This window comes from Alnus glutinosa, chromosome 6 (genome assembly GCF_958979055.1).
Source record: "Alnus glutinosa chromosome 6, dhAlnGlut1.1, whole genome shotgun sequence".
NCBI classification, from domain to species: domain Eukaryota; kingdom Viridiplantae; phylum Streptophyta; class Magnoliopsida; order Fagales; family Betulaceae; genus Alnus; species Alnus glutinosa.
In genome coordinates, this window is record NC_084891.1 from 23,082,483 (window position 1) to 23,104,880 (window position 22,398).

At 37.7% G+C, this 22,398-nt stretch overlaps 3 protein-coding genes across 4 annotated transcripts; 2 read left to right on the forward strand and 1 right to left on the reverse strand.

Annotated features, from left to right (window-relative positions):
- LOC133871630 (uncharacterized) lies at window positions 1–1,719 on the forward strand. Its single transcript, XM_062309058.1, has 2 exons — window positions 1–1,524; window positions 1,621–1,719. Exons 1-2 carry the CDS (start codon window positions 1–3, stop codon window positions 1,717–1,719), a joined length of 1,623 nt encoding a protein of 540 aa, XP_062165042.1.
- A 5,241-nt stretch (window positions 1,720–6,960) lies between these two features.
- LOC133870984 (F-box protein AUF2) lies at window positions 6,961–8,278 on the forward strand. Its single transcript, XM_062308305.1, has one exon. The coding sequence runs from the start codon at window positions 7,083–7,085 to the stop codon at window positions 8,163–8,165; it is 1,083 nt and encodes a 360-aa protein (XP_062164289.1). The 5' UTR covers window positions 6,961–7,082; the 3' UTR covers window positions 8,166–8,278.
- Window positions 8,279–12,289: 4,011 nt separating this feature from the next.
- Window positions 12,290–15,218, reverse strand: LOC133870916 (transcription termination factor MTERF2, chloroplastic-like). Of its 2 annotated transcripts, none has more exons than XM_062308191.1 (2): window positions 13,520–15,216; window positions 12,290–12,823 (listed from the first exon to the last, which is right to left on the reverse strand). In XM_062308191.1, the coding sequence occupies exon 1, from the start codon at window positions 14,841–14,843 to the stop codon at window positions 13,689–13,691; it is 1,155 nt and encodes a 384-aa protein (XP_062164175.1). In that variant the 5' UTR covers window positions 14,844–15,216; the 3' UTR covers window positions 12,290–12,823; window positions 13,520–13,688. The 2 variants fall into 2 exon arrangements, with proteins under 2 accessions (XP_062164175.1, XP_062164176.1); XM_062308192.1 differs by lacking the exon at window positions 12,290–12,823 and having other exon boundaries at window positions 13,754–13,872; window positions 13,950–15,218.
- Window positions 15,219–22,398: the final 7,180 nt, after the last annotated feature.

The window sequence follows — 22,398 nt, forward strand, 5'->3', positions numbered from 1 at the left end:
ATGGGAAGTAGTGAACTGGTGGTTGAGGTTCATTATGGGGGTAGGTTCGATCGGAGGTTTGGTTGTGTGTATGTACGTGGTGAAGTTGAAGTGCATCACGAGAAGGTTGACCTTGATAAATTATCATATTTTGAAATTGAAGGTATATGTAAGAAATATGGGTATAGGCCAGGGGATTTAATGTATTTTAAAGATCCTGGGAAGAGTCTTGTTGATGGCTTGTATTTAATTACTTCAGACCATGATGTACTTGCATTGTCTGCTTGCCATACTGGGCGTGTAATATTGGAATTATACATTGTGTCTTTTGGGAATGAAGGGGGTGGTGAAGAGGATAGTGAAGACGATGATGAATACGGAGGGAGGGTTAATTTTGATGATCCTTGGTGGGCAGATAAGTTAAGTGAAGATGAAGACTTATTTGATGTTGATGTTGGTGCGGGTGCTGGACCATCTAATGTACAACCTGATAATCATAGGGTTGAGAGTAGTGAAGAGAGTAGTAAAGAGGGTAGTGATAATGATAGTGAAGATGGGGACCACACTGAAGCTGACCAAATAACATATGAAGATGTTGATGAAGATGTTGATGATGACTATAACTCTGATATGGGTAGAAGTGACATTCTTGTCTCACCAGTACCTAGTGATGAAGAATGTGAAATAACCTCTTCTCCAGGGCCTGAGTTCCATTCAGTTGACATGGGAGATCCAGTTTTGGAACTAGAGATGAAATTCCCAGATATACGGACATTTAGGGAGGCTATTAGGATGTTCAATCTTAAAAGGGGGAAGGACATCACATTTAAAAGGAATGAGAGACAAAAGTGTATAGTTGTGTGTAAGGAACCAAATTGTAATTATAGAGTATATGCCAGAAAGCTGCCTGATGAAGAGACATTTCAGATAAGGTCTATGCAAAGTGAACATTTGTGTTGCAGGCAATTTAAGAACTCAATTGTCACATCCACTTGGATTGCTGACAAACTCATAGACAAGTTTAGAGTTCAGCCCAACATGCCTTTGGGTGCGATTCAGAATGAAGTGAAAGAAAGGTGGAGGGTGGATGTAAATCCAAGCATGATGTATAGGGCAAGAACAAAGGCTAATAGAAAATTTTTTGGAAAGCATGAGCTTCAATATGTGAAGTTGTGGGACTATTGTGAGACATTGAGATCAACCAACCCGGGAAGTTGTGTTGTGATGAAAGTGGATAGGCCAATGCTTGAGGTCAATCCAAAGTTTCTAAGAATGTATTGTTCCCTGGCTGCCATGAAGAAAGGCTTTCTAGAAGGATGTAGACCTGTTATAGGGGTGGATGGGTGCTTCCTTAAAGGTCCATTTAAGGGGCAACTCCTAGCTACGGTTGGACGAGATGGGAATGATAATATGTATCCAATTGCCTATGCTGTAATCGAAGCTGAGACCAAGGACAGTTGGATATGGTTTTTGGAAACCTTAGTATCCGATCTTGGAAACCATGAGCAGCATAGCAGGCCAACATTTATTTCAGATCGACAGAAAGTAAGTTATGGTACATGATTACACTTCATTCATTTTTTATTGTTAATGTACAATGTTGTACAATCTTAATGTAATATATTGTTATAATTTTTGTAGGGGCTAATGCCAGCATTTGAGGTGGTCATCCCAAATGTAGACCATAGGATTTGTGTCAGGCATTTGTATGCCAACTTCAGGGACATTGGGGGGCATTGAGGAGTGGCCTTGAAAGAGAAGTTATGGGCTGCAGCTTCTGCATACACTGAAGGAGATTTTATGAGTGTAATGGATGAGCTGAAGAATATGAACAATGATGCCTTTGAGTACTTGCACAAAATTGACCTAAGTGTATGGTCCAGAGCATGGTTTACTGAGGATACAAAGTCTGACCTTCTGCAGAACAACATTTGTGAGTGTTTTAACTCATACATTTTAAAGGCTCGTGATAAGCCTATCTTGACCATGCTGGAGATGATAAGGAGAAAATTGATGCGGAGATATCAAGCTAAAAGGGAGGGCATTCAAAAGCTGACTGGAAAGATAACTCCTAAAATTGCAAAGAAGTTGGAGGCATCAGTGTATGAATCAATGGACTGTGTTGCCCTATATGCTGGTGATGACATGTTTGAAGTGAGTGGTCCAACTGGCAAACAATTTGTGGTGAACATGAGGAGAAGAACATGTGGCTGTAGGGTTTGGCAAATGACTGGAATCCCATGTGTGCATGCATGTGCTACTATACGACATAGTTGTAAGGATGCAACAGACTATGTTGATGACTTCTATTCTTTGGAGATGTACAAGAAAGCATACGAGCCAGTTATATATCCAATGCTCAGTGAGGAGCAATGGATAAAAACCTAGCATGAGGAGTTGGAACCCCCAGTGGCTAGAGTGACCCCAGGTAGACCAAAAAAGTTAAGAAAAAGAGGAGTTAATGAAAGTAGAGATCCGCAAAATAAATTCAGAATTAGGAAGTTTGGAGCAAGGATGACATGTTCTAAGTGCAAGGGAAAATGGCATAATAAAAGGGCATGTCCAATGAGTATGAGTCAATTAAGTCAAGAGTTGCCTACCCCACCTCCAGCAAGTGTGAGTTTTGCTATTGGTCTTATTATCCTTGTTGTTATTGTGTAGTACATGCAAACTGATTGGCTCACACATTTTGCTATTGATTCTGTGCAGACACAAAGTACTAGCTCCAGCATTCGTACACATCCCAAAACCAGAGGTGGTGCCAATCTAAAGGTACTAGCATCGGGGGGCATCATTGATTTCTGTGGTGTTTTTTTTTTTTTTTGTTAGTTTTTTCCTTCGTATATTATGCTTACATAAATGCTATTGTGTTTTGTTATTGGTGTAAGGGTTCAAGGACTCGACAGTCCGAAAGGACCAAGAGTATTTTTCGGACCACTGCATCCAAACCCACCATACATATTGATCTAACTGGGAGTGGGTCAGATAGTGGGACAGCAACAATAGGAGGTGCAGCAACCCAAGGTGGACATGCAATCAGAGGTGGGGCAGCAGCAAGAGGAGGTGCAGCAACCCAAGGTGGACAAGCAATTAGAGGTGGGGCAGCAACCCGAGGTGGACATGCATTCAGAGGTCGTGGAACTAGTGGGGCAGCATCAAGAGGTGGTGCAAATCCAACTGCTGATATGGCAACCAAAGGCAAACGTATAGTTGTAACCGTTGAAAAAGCAATTGAAATTGTTGAAGAGAAAAGGAAGAGAAGGAAGCCAGATTGGAAGATATAATTTCATAGACAATCCTTTGAAAATTTTTTTATGAACAACACTTTAAATGTTGGTCTAGTGTGCAGTTGGTCTTTTGTTTAATGCACATGTTAGGTAGTTGAATTTGTTTTTGCATTTGTGTCAAGCATTTGCACTTTAAATGTAGTTGGAATGTTGGTCTTTTGACATACATATGTAGTTGGATTGTTTTTTGCACTTTAAATGTAGTTGGAATGTTTGCGATTTTGACATGCACTTGGAATGTACAGCCATTTATGCGCGTAGTTTGTGTAACACATATCATTTATGTGCCCAGTTTGTGTGCTTTGAAAGTGACATGCTTGGAACGTTTGGCTTGGAATGATTTGTGGAACAATGTATTTGTGCATTTCAGGTTTAATACAGCACAATCGGATTTCTTTCAAAATAATTCAGTTGACATACATATTGATCACAAAACAACTTGACACATTACTTCAAAAATTTGTGAGTGTTTGATACCACAACATGTTCCAACTTAATACACCGCAACACAAAACAACTTTCAACAAAAAAAATGCACTGTTCCACGCTTGCATCCATCATGGCAACCTCAAACGACCAATTGTACTACCCTGCTGGTTTTGGGCTGCATATCTGAAGAAAAAGCACAGTGCAAACATAATCCATGAACACACAAGCATTGTATGGTAATTCTTCTTCATTGCTCCATGTTTGATATCCAAAATTTCGATTTCTTTACGATATTGAAGATTTTCAGTCTTCACAACCTCAACTTGTTTCTCCATTTCGGCCTTCACCTTCCCAACTTTTACTTCAACCATGCCTTCACATCGTTTAGCTTCTGCCACCAAACCTTCATGCCACTCAAACAATCGATCAACAACTCTCTTACCATGTTCACACATTTTGGGATCAACCCACTCAAAGAAACCACAATCCCTATTAATCTGCTAAAAAACAACACAAATCAAATTTCAAAAGTTGACATACTAGGTTCATCTACATATCAAGGTTCAATATTTCAGCACAAGTGAAACATAATTGAGATGACAAAGCCAATACTATTGCAGTATCAAAAACTCATATCACATTCTTTTCTTTAATTATTTTTACAAACACTTTAAAAATTTCAACAAAGACGAAACCCTAAAATTTTGAACCCTAAAGTGATTAACTCAGTTTTATAAACCCTAAACAAAATCATACTATAAGCTTGGAAAAAACACACAAAAAACCCTACAATTTTTTGATCACCCAAATGTATAATGAAACCCTAAAATTGAAGAGAATAATTAGCACTTGCCTTCCAATTTTCACAACCCATAAACCTTCTTCCGAAATTTTTTCTGGTGTGTGCCATTTTCACGTTCATAGGCTGCTCGCAGTAGCATATTCGTTGCCGTGAAAACAATGCAACAGTCTGGGTGGACTCCGAGCTTGCATCTATCCTCTCCTTTGAATCCCCATTGGAGTTGGTTATTGGGTCGCCGGACGAGCCCTGCTTCGAGCCATCCATCGTCTCCTTCAACTAGCTAGGGCGAAACCCTACCCTTTTCCCCGATTTGTTCCCTTCTTATTTTCTCTTCTCTCCTCTCTTAATCTCTCAGTATGAAATAAGGGCACGAGAGGGAAACGGGTTGGGTTCTATAGTTATTTGAGAAAAAAGAATGGCTAAAAAAATGAGGGCATTCTCGTCCGTTTACATCACTAACAGGCACGTGAACAGCACGTGAGACAAATTTCGTTAATTCAGACGGTCGATTTGGACGGATTCCCTAAATTGAAAATTTTTTATACTTAATGGGGTGCAATTAACAAAATTGAAACATTGGTGGTAGAATTGCAAATTGGTGACAACTTCATGGGGGTAAATTGAAGTTTTCCCTAAATAATATAATCTTGACTTTATATATACGTATATAAATTCATTACGCACAATTGCACATACACAAATTACGTGCATGCATACATACACATATTCACAAACATTTTCGTGTACACACAAATCTATAAAACTAAACTTACAACAATAATTTAAGTTATATCTATCATGTTATTTAAGATGTTCTTATTACAAATAAAAATAATACAAAAAAAATTGTAAAAATGAAGTTATACGAGTATATACAAGCTTATCCGAGTCGAGCCGAGTTTATAAAAGTATGTCTCGTTTAATATTCGAACATATGATTGTGTTTATGAATGACTCATTTATTATTCGAACCGAGACCGAACCGAGTTCACGAGCGGTTGGGCTCATCTTATACCCCTAAGTAGAGGACTCTGAATGATTTGTATTAAAAAGCAAGAAGTACTACTAAAAATATATTGATAGAGTTAGTATTAGTGAAAGCATTGGCTACTTTACATTCAACAGAGTTCAATTGCAACTTGGGTCTATAAGAAATTATACTAGAGGGAGATTCAATGCATATAGTGAATGCTGTGAAGGCAAATAGCATAAATTAAAGTAAATTTGAACATATATATTGTGGATGGTATAAGAAATGTTTTGAATAAATTGCGACGTTGGCAAATTTACCATGTGAAAATGGAAGCTCATTCTACTGCACATGGATTAGCCAAAATAACTACCACACATGTCATAGATCAAGTGTAGTTAGATGAGATACCGAAATGTATCTATGCTATTGTATTAAGAGAGTAACAAGCTCTCTGTTGATGATTATTAGTGAGTATCATGCATGTTCAGGGGCGGAGCTATCTTGGGGTTTGGGGGGCTTGGGCCACTCCATGCACCAAGGTTTTTTCCTAAATAAATAATAATAAAAAAAAAATCCTAAAAAAACTTAAAATTACAATTTTACCCTTAAAGTTTTTATTTTTATAGTTTTGCCCCCTAAATCCCAAATGCTGCCTCTGCCCCTACTCATAAAGGAAAAAGAAAGAAATTGTGGAAAGACGAAACAAAAGCATAATTTTTAAATATTTTATCATATATATATATATATATATATATATATTTAAAAATCATAATTATTAATTTAAAATTATGGTAAATTTAAGATAAATATTTGAGTCAACGCGCCATTTGAGCTTTTTTTTTTTTTTTTTTTTTATTTATTTACTATTTAAGTTTGTTGTGAATTTGAAATGAATCATCTCGTGAGTTTTTCGGCCAGTTTTGTACCACCCCTTACTGCTACGTTAGCATTTTTGCAACATCATATTAAAATAGTAATTTTTTAATTTTAATAATAATAATAATCAAAATAATCTTAAAATAATAATTAAAAAAAGAAACCCCTTAGAGGTAGGAGTGTAAAGTCGGCAGGTTAGCGATGACGAGATACCAACCGAGTAATCGGTCAACCGGTTTCATACCCAATTGAAAATAACTGATAACTGACCCTACCGGAACAGTTACAGGTTTTAAAAAATATTGAAATCAGTTATAAATGGTAACCGAATATATATATTAAAAAATTAAAATAATAAAATTTCAGGTTTTACATTTTTACTTCCATTTCAATTTAAGCCAACATATTAAGCCAAAAAAGATTGAAATATTTTTTTTAAAGAGCTAAAAAATTCTAAATTAAACCCAAAAAGTAGACACAATACCCAAATTAGACCCCCAAAAAAAGACAAATTTCTTTAAAATTTTAGTCACCTAAAGACCCAATTAGTCCTCATCGCCGTATACAAAATGATAAAAGTTATAAATGACGAGAAAGATGTGTGAGTCCCACACTCTTCGTGTCATCGGTCAAACGCTCTCATTTGTCATCTCAAGATCATGAGCTCTATCCCGACTCAAGGAAATTAAGCACACACATCGTTGCCGACTCTCCAAGCAGTTTCAGAGCGCAAGAAATGGACGGCTTCGATCCAATCCCAGACTCGCTGGTCCTCCTCATCTTCAACTTCGTCTCCGACGTGAAGACCCTGATTCGCTGCCGGGCCGTCTCCAAGCGATTCAACTCGCTCGTCTCTCAAGCCGAATCGCTACTCCTGAAAGTCGACTGTCTCATCTCTCCCGAGTCCAGCGACGCCGACTCGTCCCCCCTCACCTTCCTCTCCTCGTTCCTCAAGAACTTGCTGCACAGCCTCGTGTCGCCCAAGCCCCACCCGACCCGGACCCACCGCTCCCTCCAAAACTCGCCCGCCCAAATCCTGCGCGGCTTCCAGGCCATCCGAGACCTGGAAATCGAGCTGCCCTCTGGCAATCTGAAGCTGGAGAAAAACACAGCCGTCAAGTGGAGAGCGGAGTTCGGGAAAAACCTGAGGAGCTGCGTGATATTCGGGTTCCGCGAACTCCGAAGCTCGCCGCCGTCGCAGATTCCGGCGGACTTCGGCGAGGTGGGCTTCGCGGGAGGGCTGAAGCTGAGGGTGGTGTGGACGATAAGCGCGCTGGTGGAGGCTTCGTCGAGGCACTATCTGCTGAGGGAGGTGGTGAAGGAGCAAACGCAGCTGGAGAGGCTGGTTCTGAGGGACAAGGACGGGGAGGGAACGGTGGTGATGGACAAAGACGGCCTCAGGGAGTTCAGGGAGGACACGGCGGAGTTGCAGGTTAGCGACGACCTAAGCGTTGTGATCGGAGGCGAGGGTGGTCAGGGTCAGGGTCAGGGTCAGGGTCAGGGGGTGTGGGAGAGGAAGATGGGCGGTAGGACGACGGTGCCGAGCGTGAGGCTGAGAATGAGGCACGTGCTGAAGCTGGAGGTGGAGGGAGGGGGTGCGTGGATGAGCGGTGCGACACTTGTGATCGTGAAGCCCACGAGTTCAAGTACGAGCGACGATAGGGGGCCCCAGCAGCAAGCGATGGAGGCTGACGTGGAGGGGGACGAGGAGAAGGACGCTGAGTTGGCATTGGAGGCTTTCGGGGGAGGCGTGTACGGGGAGGCGGTTCGAGCCCTGGTGAAGACTCGTGGCTACCTGTTGGAAATGAACTCCTTTTAATTTTAGTTTTACCATAAAAGTGGTTAAATGAACCGGTTTTGGGTATGTCTAATTGGCCTTTGCTTTCCTTTATCTAAGACTAAAAGGTTGTAAATAAACGCCTTTTTTTTTTCTTTTTTTTTTTTTTTTCTTTCTTTCTTTTTCTTTTTTCCTTTTTTGGTTTGAAATGAAATAAAGAATTGCAGTTACGCCTCGGACAAACAATAAGACATCGTTTGGTTCACGGATTAAACCCATAGAAAGGAATAGTTATTCCTACGAAATAGCTATTCTTTTGTTTGATTGTATATTATTTAAGGAAATAGTTATTTCCACGGAATAGCTATTCCCTTACGAAGATGAATATGTATTCCACTAAAAAATGAGTGAAATACCTATTCCTTTCCTGTGAGAATAAATAAAATTCGTCTTTTGTCCAAAAGCCTCAACCCTCTCAACACCCAAGTCTCTTATCCCTCTCTCTCTCTTTGTTTCTCAACTCATGGTGTGTTTGGATACGAAATTTTAAAAATAAAATATAATTCTGATTCTACTTTTTTAAAAAATAAATCATATTTTATTCAACTTTTTAAAAAACAAATAATATTTTATTCTACTTTTTTATAAACAAATCATATTTTTTTTCAACTATTTCTAAAAATTCAAACCTCAAAATTCTCAAACAGAATAAGAATTTAATTCTGATTTCAAAAATTCAACACTCAAATGCACTATCAATATCTCTCTCCATCTCTACAATTATATTCTCATCTCCATCTCTATGTTTCTCAACCCAACTTAATTTGTTGTGGGTTACTTATTTTTTTCTTTTTCTTTTTTCCTGTGATGTAGCCTACAGAATGCACTTAGACGTAGTAAAACGAGTACCTCTTGATATCGAGGGGGACTCTAATTGCCTTGCGGAGGCTTGGGAAAAACTTTGTAAGCAAAGAATGAATATTTGTTGCTGGAAAACAAATAAAAAAGAATAAAATAAAAATGGCTTTGCAAATGATCTATTTTTTTTTTATGATGGTGATATGATGATTCTGTTTTTTTTTTTTTTTTTTTTTTTTTTTTTTTTTTTCTCTTCTTATAAATGATTTTACTTTGTAAGCAAAATAACGAATGTTTGTTACTGGAAAACAAATAAAAAAGAATAAAATAAGAAGGGCTTTGCAGATGATCTATTTTTTTTCTTTTTATTTTTTTATGATGGTGATATGATGATTATGTATGTGTGTGTTGTTTTTTTTTTCCTAATAAATCATTTTGTAGCGTAATTGTATATGAAAAAAAAAAAATCATTTTGTAACGTAATTGTATATGAAAAAAAAAAAAAGTCATAGTATGATTGTTTATGTTTCTAAAATAAAGGAAAAAAATGTCCTTAAGAATATAAATTATATTTGTATTATAAGAGTGTTTTAGGAAATTTGATTATAATATGATTCCATTCTTCAATGTATTGCACTGTACCAAACAAAAGAATATGCAATGTTTTATTCCACCGTTACAACCAAACAAAAGAATAAGAATAATTATTCCATTCCACCTTTATCTATTCCCAGGAATAGTTATTCATTTTCCTAATGGAATAGACATTCCGTGAACCAAACGAGGCCTAATGATTTCACTACCGCGCAAAAAAACAGAAATGAAAATAGTTGTTTACAGCTACTAGAAGGGGCTTTTCTCCATAGTGACAACTGTGTGGCGGATGAGAGGCACAGCTGAAAATAGGAAAAAGAAACCAAAAATAAAAGAGAGCTACCCCTCCTCAGAATTGTTGCTATAGCATCGTTGGTGGGTTTTCCTCCACCGGATCGATCTGGTGTGCCTCCTCCCGTTCATGGCCGTGGATCCCCCGGTATTTTGAAGTTCTTAGATCTGAAGTTTTTCACCTTAGATCTTCTAACTTCAGAAGGCCTCTCCGCCAAGCGACCTACTCCATCGGAACCACGGCTTTTCCCCCTTCAACCCACTGTCAGCTGTTTCTTCGCCCGGCCCTCCGGCGTTAGAGCGTGCAGCCCACGCGCTAGATCTAGACATTGAGCGCGCTGATTCACACCGCTATCTGCTACCAAGAACGATTTCCGATAGAGTTTCTTCATCTCCGATGCTTTGTGATATATTTCTGCTTTATCTTTTTCCTTATCTGTAATTATCTTTGCTGGGTTATAGTCTCTTTTGGAGATCCGTTCACTGGACGTTTTGTTCTGTTATTTGTGGTGCCAATCCTCTTTCATATCCAGATTAGTGGCTACCCAACCCTCTCAAAGGGTTTGTTTTGGACCGGGTTGAAGTCCTCTGCATGGCTCATGCCCCTGTTCACCACTAATTTGGTCTTTAATCCGCCTTGTGCGGACCAAGCCTTGGCTTTGTTCAAGGTAAATAGGGTCGAAACATTTTCAGTTCCTCTGGAATCTGGAAACTCACCATTCCCTCTTGGTTACTTTGTTACTCTTCACATTGGTGCTACTTTTTTCAGATTTGGGTTATTGTCGGAGAACCCATCCCCTACTTTCATGTTTGTATCTTTTCCAGTTGAATGAAAAATTTGTACTTACAAAAAAAAAAAAAAAAAACTCTCCACACCCAAATGCCTACACTCAAATGTGGCATTACGCATCATTTTTTTTTTCTTCTTTTTTGTTTTTTTGTTTTTGTTTTTGAACATTTTTCATTCTCCAAATTTTTTCCCCCCTCATCACCTCTCCCGCGCTCCATCTTCCCTCTCTCTCCCACCTCCAGTCGAAACCACCCACCGGCTACCATCAAAACCCAAATCTCGAGGTCCGGTATCTCCCTTGCCCCTGCTTCCACTCACCAAGGTTGTCTACACCCAGGGCCTCTTAGTCTCCAAACCCTCCAAATTCGCCAAACCAAGAAAGAAGATGGAGCCCGACCTAGATCCCATTTCATAGCGGAACGAGGATTCGCCATGATCGCCGGGACTATAGCAAGCGAGATGCTTCCAGAACGGCCATGGACTCGGAGGAGGCCGAGAAGTACATTCGACTGGTGAAGAAGAGAGGCGAACCAAATCTGGGACATCAGAAGTCAAGGTCAGCCGGTGGAAACAGCGCTGGCGAAACAAGTCGGCCAACCCCAGAGAGGGAGAGAGAGTGCGTTGGGGTCATTGTTTTCAAAGAAAAAAAAAAAAAAAACTGATGTGGTAATGCCACGTTACGGTGTACGTAAATGGGTGTGGAGAGTTGAGTGTAAACCTAACATTTCTAGAAATAAATTAGAACCAAACGAATCAAATGTTGTACAATGAATAGATAGGCCAGCCGGATTGGGGCTATTCCTGTGTGAGCTAGTACAACCTTAGATCATTCTACGCGGTCCCGAACTCAACAGTGCGACTGACCAGCTAATCTGCATAACAAGCGGAAGGTGGACAGTATTGTTGGGTTCCTGGTTCTGTTTTTCTGAAGATTACTAAGATAAGGACACTAATCTAGAGACAAACAAGTTGACACTATGTTCCAAGGAAGAAGGGCCTTTAAGGGAATGATGGGAAGTACATACATCGACTTCAGAGCTCATCCCACGAGCTTTAGTTCAAATATTGCCGCTTTTAACATCAGCAAGGAGGGCGAAATAATTAAAGAAATAAATAAATAAATAAATAAAAAACTTGGGACCATGTTGAGAAAACCAATGAACTCACCTACTAGCCTAATATACCAAATGCCCATTGTGGAGTGCATGGTTTCTCAATTAAATAGAGAAGAGATAATGCAGATGGGAGCTACCATGGACAAGGTCACATGGGATAAATACCCTGTGACAATGCCGATAAGCAGCTAATGCCCAGAGACGAATTCAGCTACCGTACTCTTACCAGTGAAGCCTAGGGGATGACATGCAGAAGAGACCAAACCGAAGGCAGCAATGATTTAAGGCTTAAATCAGGAAGCAAATAACCAAAGTAGTTGCAATTTTTGTAACATAAATATTGCTTCCCATATTAAACCCAATATCAAAATCAACTGAGCTTGTGCACATGTCATTACAAGGTGTTTCTTTCTGTATGCATTTGAACTTCTATCTACCCTGTCAGCAGTTGAGACGGTGCTCACTAGTTTGGTGCACATGATCCTAAGTGAATACAGATTCAAGGTTGTAATATTGAATACCAAACAACTCTCTTGACATGTCTTCTAAGTGCTCACTCCCTGATGTGGCAGTAAAAATTACCATTAGATGCTACACGTACTTTCATTTGTTATTTCATCCAATAATGATTTTCACTGCCGCATCAGAGAGTGAACACTTGAGAGTAAACACTTGGGAGTATTGAAGAGGAAAATGAAAGTGACAAAAGAGAAAGAGGAAAATGACGAAACCCCACTCGGACTGAAGATGGATAACCTTTGAACAGAAATAACATCAGGATAGAGTACGACAACCATAAGTATCCAGCTTCAAAAGAAGCATTCTACTCCTTTCACCATGGTTCTTATCAGCATCCTTATTTTGTACATAATACAACATTGATTGATCTAAACTCATGTAGTTGTCATATTTTACCATTATTTTTTTCTATGTATCACAACTCACCCACCCACAGGAGATTGTACCTGACTTCACCCTCCACCTCTTATTAATTGTCAGGAGGAGATGTCATTTGGTCCAAAGGCCTAGTTGCCTCATACTGCTCTATAATCCTATAAAACAAAAGCATTAAGTATCAATTAAAAATTGCTTTTTTCACAGAACCGTCCAAATGACAATTAAAATTTCAGGACATGTTTCTTTCCTTATTTCTTGGGTGTTTTCTTACAGTAAAGCGACAACCTTATTCAAAACCAATTATCAATATCTAATTCATACATCAAACCAGAGAAGATCATAGTTAAATTAATAAGTTTTCTCAACCTACATACGCCCTACTTTTGTTGAATAATAGCTATAGCTATTGCATTTGTCTATCCTATAATCAATTAGGTCAAGTCATGGAACCACTTGTATTCTTGACAGGTAGGACATTGTAGAAACAGGAAATTCTTGCATGCTATAATATAGTTCACTTGGCGAAACAAAATATTATATAAATCATAGAGACATATATGCAAAGTGCTAAAACTAAAGTCACCAACCATATAGATGCCCTTCTTTAGAGTCCTAGAACATATAACAGAAGATAATAAACTATGTTGGGTACCTGATGCCCAAAACACCCAGTAAGTATAAATTTTGAGTGGCAAATTGCTTCCTCAAACAGTGATTTAGAAAACAGAGCAAGTATTTATAACTCAATTGACAAAAAAAGAGTAACATGAAAGTTATCTCCTTGTCTTTCAGATAAATATAAAATGCTAAAAATAGAGGTGAGAAATTAATTTAAAAAAAAAAAAAATTACCCTGAATAACCATGTTTCCAATTTCTGTCATGGCTCTTCCAAAACTTAACCCTTCATGCATTCCACTTACAAGTATTATTAATTGATGAATTGCCCAGGGACATCAAAGATTATACAGTGATTTTGTATAACGGCTTCTTTTAGATGCTAAGGAATTCCCAGAAAATTTCTATGAATTCCCTCTAGCCACATTTGGCTCCCCGAGTTCTTTTGAATAAGGAAGCACATATTTGTCTGAGAACTTCTTATCAGTCATTTTGCAGACTGTGGTCAAACAGGGTTTCTTCTTAAGCATATTCTTCTTTTCCAGAATCTCCAACACTTGTAGCCGGGGTTTTAACCTGCGCTCAATGCTGCAAATAAGCAATTCCGGGTGGTTAACTATATAAGACATATCTATGGTCCACGCACTAAGCAGCAGCTCCGTTACCTTCTTGATTTTCCTCTCAGATACAGCAAAAACCTGAGGCACCCTCCTAAATGCAAACAGAATATCACTTTCTGAAAACCCTAGGCTTCGAAAAAGCTTCAACTTTAGCTCCCAATTCTCCTCTGTCATTGAACTCACCGTCCGAATAGCAGAAAGAAACATCTTAGATTTCCTATCACAACCCATTTCTTCAACTGTTTTAACGAAATCCCGAATGCTCTCTGGCTTAAGGAGAAAAAACCTTGGGAAGTTGAACAAATATTTAACAATCTGCGAAGAACTAATTCCACAACGCTTCATAAATTCGATATTGGGCATCATAGTCTTTTCTAAATCATGCTTCAAAAACCACCCAGAAATCTTTAAGACCTTAACAACACCTGCATTGGAGCCCAGAATACTCTTCAACGCCAAGATTGAGGGTCCAAGCCGATTATCCGCGCTCCGTCTAAGAACCCACGGGTCAGTTGATATGATCTCGGCAATGTCATTGGGCGTAAAGCCCAAGTCCTGGAAAACCTTGATTTTCGGTTGGATGGTACTGGCAAGTTTGGAAGAGAGAACTCTGGGGTGGCTCTTAACAACTTGCTCGATATGGGTTTTGGAGAAACCGCTCTCCTTGAGGAACAAAAGTATGGAATCTGCCTTTTCGGGTTTTTTCAAGTAAGTTACTGCTGATGAGGCTTTAAGAGCGGCTTCAGGGGAGAACTGGTGCTGGTTGATCAAGTAGTCCACGACAGCTATGGCGGACTTCGATTTTTTGCCATTGGGTATGGAGGAGGAGGAGAAACATAAGACAGAGATTGAGTAATGGGGAATTGGGGGTTTGTTGAGATGTGGAGGGTTTTTGTGAGAGAGTGAGATGAGGGTCTTGCAGATTTGTGCTAGTTTCATCTCTAATCCTATAGGATTTTAAATACTAAAAAGCTACTCTTGGAATAACAACAATCACAGAGAAACGAGCGTAATGTAAAGCATAAAACATGAAATTCTGGGTCTTACTCAAACAATGAAACCAAGCTTGCCTTTTACAGTGATGCGAAGCAGAATTCAAGGCTCCAATATGTCGTTCCCTCCCTGCTGAGATTACCCACATGCACCTCTCTCTCTGTTTGATGTCCTAAAACCTGTGTAGATTTTAGGGTTTTGGAGCCGACACTCTCACTTGACTTGTTCTGGGCTAGGCCTAGATTGAAGCAAACCCTGATAAAGCTACATGTTCCGGGTTCAAAATTTGACCACCCCACAAGGCTTCGGCCCAAACTTCTATCCAGTTTCCATTTTTCATTGTAATTGCTTTGTTTTTAAGGAATATGATCTTTCCATTTGTTGTCAGGATGAAGTTGGTTAAAGTTGATGGATTTAATAGTGTTTATAAAATTATTGTTGATATATTTTTTTAAAAAAATTAAATAATGTAAAATATGTATACAGTTAAACACACTTACTTAAAATTCTAATCACAAAATAGTGATGGTCTTTATCAATTTTTAATTTTTAAGGGAAAATAAACAAAAAGACTGACTTATCAAAAAGAAAAATGACTCTTTAGAAACATGTGGTGGGTTTCACCACATGGGTTCCACATGGGACCCATCCTATGTCTCTTATGTCTCTAGAGTGGTACACAACAGTTGCACAACTTTTGTGCACTAATCACTCGTCTATCAAAAAGGCTGGAGCTACCGGCCCTAATTTGGTGAAAATTTTGGGGAGCATGAACCACTCCACAAATGTTGAAAAAACATTAAATTTGATCATTCTCTATCTCCTTTTTTTCTTAAAAAGAAACTTTGGTTGAGGTAAATAAAAATTGAGGAGAAAATTTTCTTATTTATATTGAATTTATATAACCGTTGGGAAAATACAATTATTATTTTTTTAAATATGATCATTACAGAAATACAAATTTTAAAAAATATGACGTTTAGGAAAAGACAAATTTTTAAAAGAAATGATATTTACACAACACATTTATATGAGGTGGGACCCATGTGACTATGTGAGTGGGACCCATCACATGGGTTCCACCCCATGTAAGTGTGTTGTATAAATCTTGTTGTGTAAGAATCACAATCCAATTTTTAAATATATGAATGTTAGAAAAATAATAATAAAAAAATCTATAAAATTAATACTTAAATTGAATAGTGAAAGCGAATCCCTAGTTTGCTGGGTTGGATATATGTGCTTTAAAGAAGTAGGCAGCTAAAAAAAAAAATGTATTTTTTTTAGTTAAAATAAGAAATAAATTTAGATAACCAGATGAGAATGCGTTACGGTATTGGTCACCTGCAACACAATTTTTAAAATTACAATCATCACTGGCAATTAGTATCTGTCCATTTAATTCGAATTCAAAACAGAGTGAAAGCATTGAGAATCATTATATTCACCATGGACATCATTTGTTGATTCAAACCATAAAAGCAAAACCGATTAAAGTCAGGTTGCCCCATAAAAAAAATAGTCACACTAGGACAAACATAAATAAAAAAAATTTAAAAAAAGTTTGAAAAACGACTTATTATGGCTCATATAATTTCCTAATTATTTTTTTTTTAGGAAGAATAAATTTCGAAATGATTTGGATCCAATTTAAAATCAATCGCAGCATTAGCATGATCACGATCACGATCAGGATCACAATAATTATAACACATTATTTGTCGGCTAAAAAACTGATTATATTCGTGTGAGAATTATATGGACATGATCAATCCATATAGGCCTTTTATGTTATTTGCTTTTTATCTACATGTCTATTCCTGCGTGGGGGTCATTTGAGTTGTTCCTTGTAGGGTCTCCAGCCGCGTTGCTTTAGAAACAATGGCCCTAGAGAAAGTATACTGTATATATCTTACTGCCCCAAAAAATACACAGAATATGAAGTGGCGGTGGGACACAACGCCGCCTCTGCGACTACTCTAAAAACAGGTCGGTTAGACGCGATGTCGATGTTGATAAAAGATTTGAATTTGTCTCTTTTAATACCATTTGGTTTTAGGTAATTAAAATGCAGCTCAAGGCCCGACAAATGATATCAGAATCAAAAAGTCATGAGATCAAGGATTGTTAGGATACAATAACACTCCCAGCGCTATAAAAACAAGTATGTTGAGCGCGATGTTGAAGTTCATATTTAGATCAAAAGAACTAAGGGTTGGCAAATTATCCAACTACCGCCTACCCACCGCTTAATGAACTGCAACCGAACCGACATCGACCGCCTACCGGCTCTACCAGCAAAGTTGACTTAATTGACTTAATTGAACCGACTTAACCGACTACCGAACGTTGTGTGGGCAAATTATCAGACTACCGCATATCGACCGCTTACTGAATCGACATCGACCGCCTACCAGCAAAGTTCACTTAACTAACTCAACCAAACCGACTTTACCGACTTTACCGACTTAACCGAACCGACGTCCACTCCTAAAAAAAACCGCAAAGAACAAAAATTAGTGTATATATACATGTATGAGCATATCGTACAATGTGATGTCAACATGATGCGTGCATTACTATTTTATAACAAGTAGGTTTTTTTATTTAATTATTATTATTTTATAATAAGTAGGTTTAGATTGTGAAATGTAGACCCTAATGACTGATCCTGAAAGCAGAACAAGAAGATATGCAGTACATATAGATGTATAGAGGGCGCACTAAGTACAAAATTTTAAGCATATATATATATATATATATATATATATATATATATATATATATATATATATATACCTTCTAAGCAAAGAGAAATCAAGCTATAGTTTTTCTTTATTAGAAATAATGTGTCATGTTAGTATGGAAGGATCTCAGAAGGACACTAGAAAGAGTTCTAGCATTTCTCATAAATATGTATCTTCCCTGAGGACGCTCTAGTTTTTTTTTAAAAAAAAAAAAAAACGTAAACATGAGAGATCAATTGTAGTTATTCTACTTGAGTGCGACTATGACAGTACTTACCAAGTGGGAGCTGCATAGGAGGAATCTATATGGTGAGAACCACATGCACTCCCTCAAGTGTAACTGAATCATAATCTGACCCAACTTCATTAAAACATCAATGAGAACTAAGGTAATTTACACTAATCAAACATAAATTTTTTTTTTTTACGGGATTTGAACTATATCCTAATATGAACATAACTACTTTGAAAATTTTCCTTGAGCTATTCAACCACCACCCTAAATGGTACTTCCTCATGAGCTGCAGTTATTTTTGGCTTTAGGTGGAGCTATTGTGACTCGATTCTCTTTTATATGCAGGTTAAAGACTTTTGAGTGAAAATCAATTTATTAGGCATTGTTTCATTTACTTTTAAAGTGCCAGTGAGAACACAAATATACTTTTGACAAATTGGTCCTATGGACCTAAATAATGAAAAGACTAAGGAATAGGGCTGCTGCCAACATGGTAGAGAAATGGAGTACTTATCTTTGATTTGATCATCTACTCAGCTCCCACATATGAACACTTAATTTAAAACTCAACTTCTCCATCCTCTGGCATCTTCAATCCCCACTCTACATGTCTCAATGATTTTTATTTTTATTTTATGAGGGGGGCATTTCTCAATTATATGAAGGGTTGGACACACGCACTAGTACATTACTATTATTTATTTATAATTCGATGTGGGGAAAGGAAAATGATGATTATAATGAGATCTTTAACATTCTTAATCCTTGATGAAAAAATTAAAAAAAAAAAATCGAGAAGACTTTTTTAGATTATGATCCTCTCAAATTATTTGCTCAAATTTGAAAGAATTCTGACAAGTAATTGTGAAACACTACTTATGAAACCTATCTGACCGGATAAGTGGTGGGTTCTATAAGTAGTTTCTCACAATCATCTGTTTGAATTCTTTTAAATTCAGACAAATAATTTGAGAAGATCTTAATCCTGTAAAAATATGTAGGCCTAACTTACTCTCAGGGACGGAGGGAGGGGGGGGCTGGCAGGGGCCATGCCCCCCCCCCCCCCCCCCCCCGAAATTTTCTAAAAAAAAAAATTTTAAGGTAAGAAAAAAAAATAATCTAAAAAATTTAAGGTAAAAAAGAAAATTTAGCTTTCTTGGCCCCTACCCAAAAAAAAATTTCGGCCATTGGCCCCTGCCCATAAGAACTTCTGGCTCCGTTCCTGTTTACTCTCAAAATACGTCTTGAGAGAAAAAGGGTGTCCATGACTTATAAACTTCTCAGGTCAGTAATTTCTTAGAGATGTGGAACACTTTAACACACCCCCTCATGTGTGACATCTTTTAGCCAAACACATGTTCAACAAAGGGAGGGAAATGTCTAACATCGTCCAAAGAACCCGCTCTAATACCATGTAAAAGTCCATAGGCCGGGCCTTATTCACTCTCAAAAGATGTATTGAGAGAGGAGGGGTGTTCATCACTTATAAACTTCCCAGGTCAATAATCTTTTAGCGATATGGGATACTTTTACACGCCCCCTCACGTGTGACATCTTTTAGCCTAACACGTATTTAACAACAGGAAGAAAAAGCTCAACAAATCCTACTTTCTAATACTAAGAGGAAACAACCCGTTTAAATAAAGTGTGGACGAGAGTTAACATATCTTGATATCTTCGAAGTGGTCCATTTCAGATGGGAGTGAGCAATCAAGATGGAGGTTAGCTTGGCTTGGCCTGCATGCTTTTCTTTTAGCTTTTTCTTAAAGCTACAAGAAAATAAAAGGCAATCGATCACAAATAAAGGAAGCGATCCGGCGGAATTTGCAATTGTTAATTGTCATGCCACAATAAGGTTGGCCTAACAACTTATAGACCTTGCCTAGTGTGGAAGAAGCCTATCACAATCCTTGCCACGCACTAGTGATGGATGATTCGATGCTATTACTATGAGAAAGCAAATATGTATAATAGGAGTACTAATGTTAGAAGTTTGAGCAACCCCCATTATGTTCTAATGGTGACCCATTATATGTGGTCAAGGTATGGGTTGTAATTTTGGACCTGATGTGCAAACTTAACACTAACTCAATATGAAATTATTGGATTAGAATTGTAGAGTCCGACTCGTTTAGTTAAGAGATTCAAGTTAAAATTAACGTATATAATTTTATACACATGTTTCAACATGATCTGAACCTGACATTCAAATTTGAATTGCCCCACTACAAGTAAAGAAAGAAATTTATAATTAAGTCACTCTGTAGTTGCTAAAGTGGCTCCGCTTAACATGAGCTTAAACATAAGAAATTGTGTTCTTGTGAGCATTCGAACATCGGTTTTAACCCCCTACCCTTTCTTTCGTGTTATGCGGCATAGATCAACACGTCTATCTTTGCTCTAAATTCCATCATTTTTAAATTGTAATTTTTTTTATGTTTTTTTTTTTTTTTGTAAAATTGAGTCCAAGAAAATTATTTCCATTCAATCTCTAAAAGGGATATGTGTTTCTATTTTTTTTAGTGAAATTTTCAAGCTTTCATTAAAATTATCAAACAATACAACTCTATGAAATTACAATATCATGAATTAAATCAGGGTATTAACCTCAAGGGGTTGGCCTAAAGGTTGAGGCTTGCGGCTTCTAGGGATATCATCACTTGAGGTCTCGAGTTTGAAACTTCTAGGTGCTACCTCCTTCTTGGAGCTAGCCACCTGGATGAAGCCTGCGTTTTAATGTTCAATATTTCTAGTGGTGTGGTGTATTGAGTCAAAGATTAATCTGGTGGATCTTGGCTGGGCCTCTATGCATAGTGACTACCACTTCATGTGGGGCAGCCTAATGTATTGCTTGACTATATAGGTGAAACTGGCAAACCTTGATAAAAATAATAAATAAATCATGGTATTCTTCCATCCATATTTGCTCCAAAATAAGTTGGAGGATCGTCTTCGCCAACTAATGGGCTGCCATATTTGCGTTCCTTCTAATATGCTTCATGTATTATGACCGGAGATTATGCAAAATTACCTTTGAATCATTAATCAAATTAACATACCTGCTCCAAAATTATTCTTCCTTCCGGAATGCGTGTTCCTTAAGCTCATAAGAAATACATGCTTTCTTATTAATGTTATTAAAAAAGATCATGTATTTTCTACATATTAAGAGATACATGTTACTTTTAGAGGCTGGGCTAAAAGAGTTTCCTACGACTCAATTTGTAGGAAATTCCTATCCATTTTAAATTAATACTGCCTTCCCTCGTCAAGTTTCACAAAAAAAATTGTATTTCTTAAGCATCAAACTTTACTTAACAACCTTAAACAAGTAAGAACCTTTCATAGTCAATTGGTTATAAGGGCTAATAATTTTTTACACGACTCGTAAATCTAGCACGAACTCAATACAAAATTAGCGAATTAAGGTTGAGGAGTCTTGCCAATTTAATTAAATGGGTCGCGTTATAATTGATATATATAGTCTTCTATCCATGACTCGACGCGACCCGAACTCGAAACGCGACATAAGGACTATCAATTTTTTACACGATCTGTGAATCAAATACGAAATTAGTAGATTAGGTGCTGAATGGTATGATCCGTTTAATTAAATAGGTCGAATTATTGTTAACTAATATAGTCTTATACACTGAGCAGAGCTACCTTTGGGCTTGGGCCCCTCAAATATTTTTTACTTTTGCCCCCTCAAATATTTTTTTTCAATTTTACCCCTTCAAATCCCAAATACTGGCTCCGCTCGAGCTTATACATATATATCTTAATACAACCCAAACTTACCATACGAACACAAATTGCCATCCCCATGGGTTGCTATGTCCCCAAAAAGTCATATCTCTCTTTCTCTCTCTAAAAAAACAAACGCATCATGATAATAACGAATATTGTAAACCATATACTATATATATATATATAAAGAGAGAGAGAGAGAGAGAGACTCTTGGTGGAAGGTCCCATGGAAACGAAAGGAAAGAGAAGTCTAATCCAAACTCAACGTGTGTAGTGGGTTAGGGGGGGTCAGATCCTCCCTCGCTCTCAAGTGCATTACTTCCTTCATTATGGCATCCCACTTTATTTAGTCCTGTTTTTTTTTTCCTCCTTTGGACTTTCGGTGTTCCTTTTACTATACCTATTACAAAATTAATCTAATTTATTACTTATATATATATACTAATTTCTGACCCAATTAAAAACATATTTAATGTCTACACTAATCAATCAACAAGCCATGAGCTAAAACAACCCTTCCCCCCAAACCCAATCCTCTCTCCTCTTCAAAAGCTTTGTGGGTTCCATAGGAGGGGTGGTTTGGTAGTTGCAGATGCGAGCAATATAGGGCATGAGTGTCACTGGCATGGGCTCACAAGTTGATGGAATGATTGGATTATGAAACAAGGCTCGTGCTTCAACTTTCTTTCTATATATTTTTCAATGGGTTTTTAACAAAGCAAAGTGAAAGCATGAAGCATCTCTCTTGTGACCCCATTTTAAAGGGGGA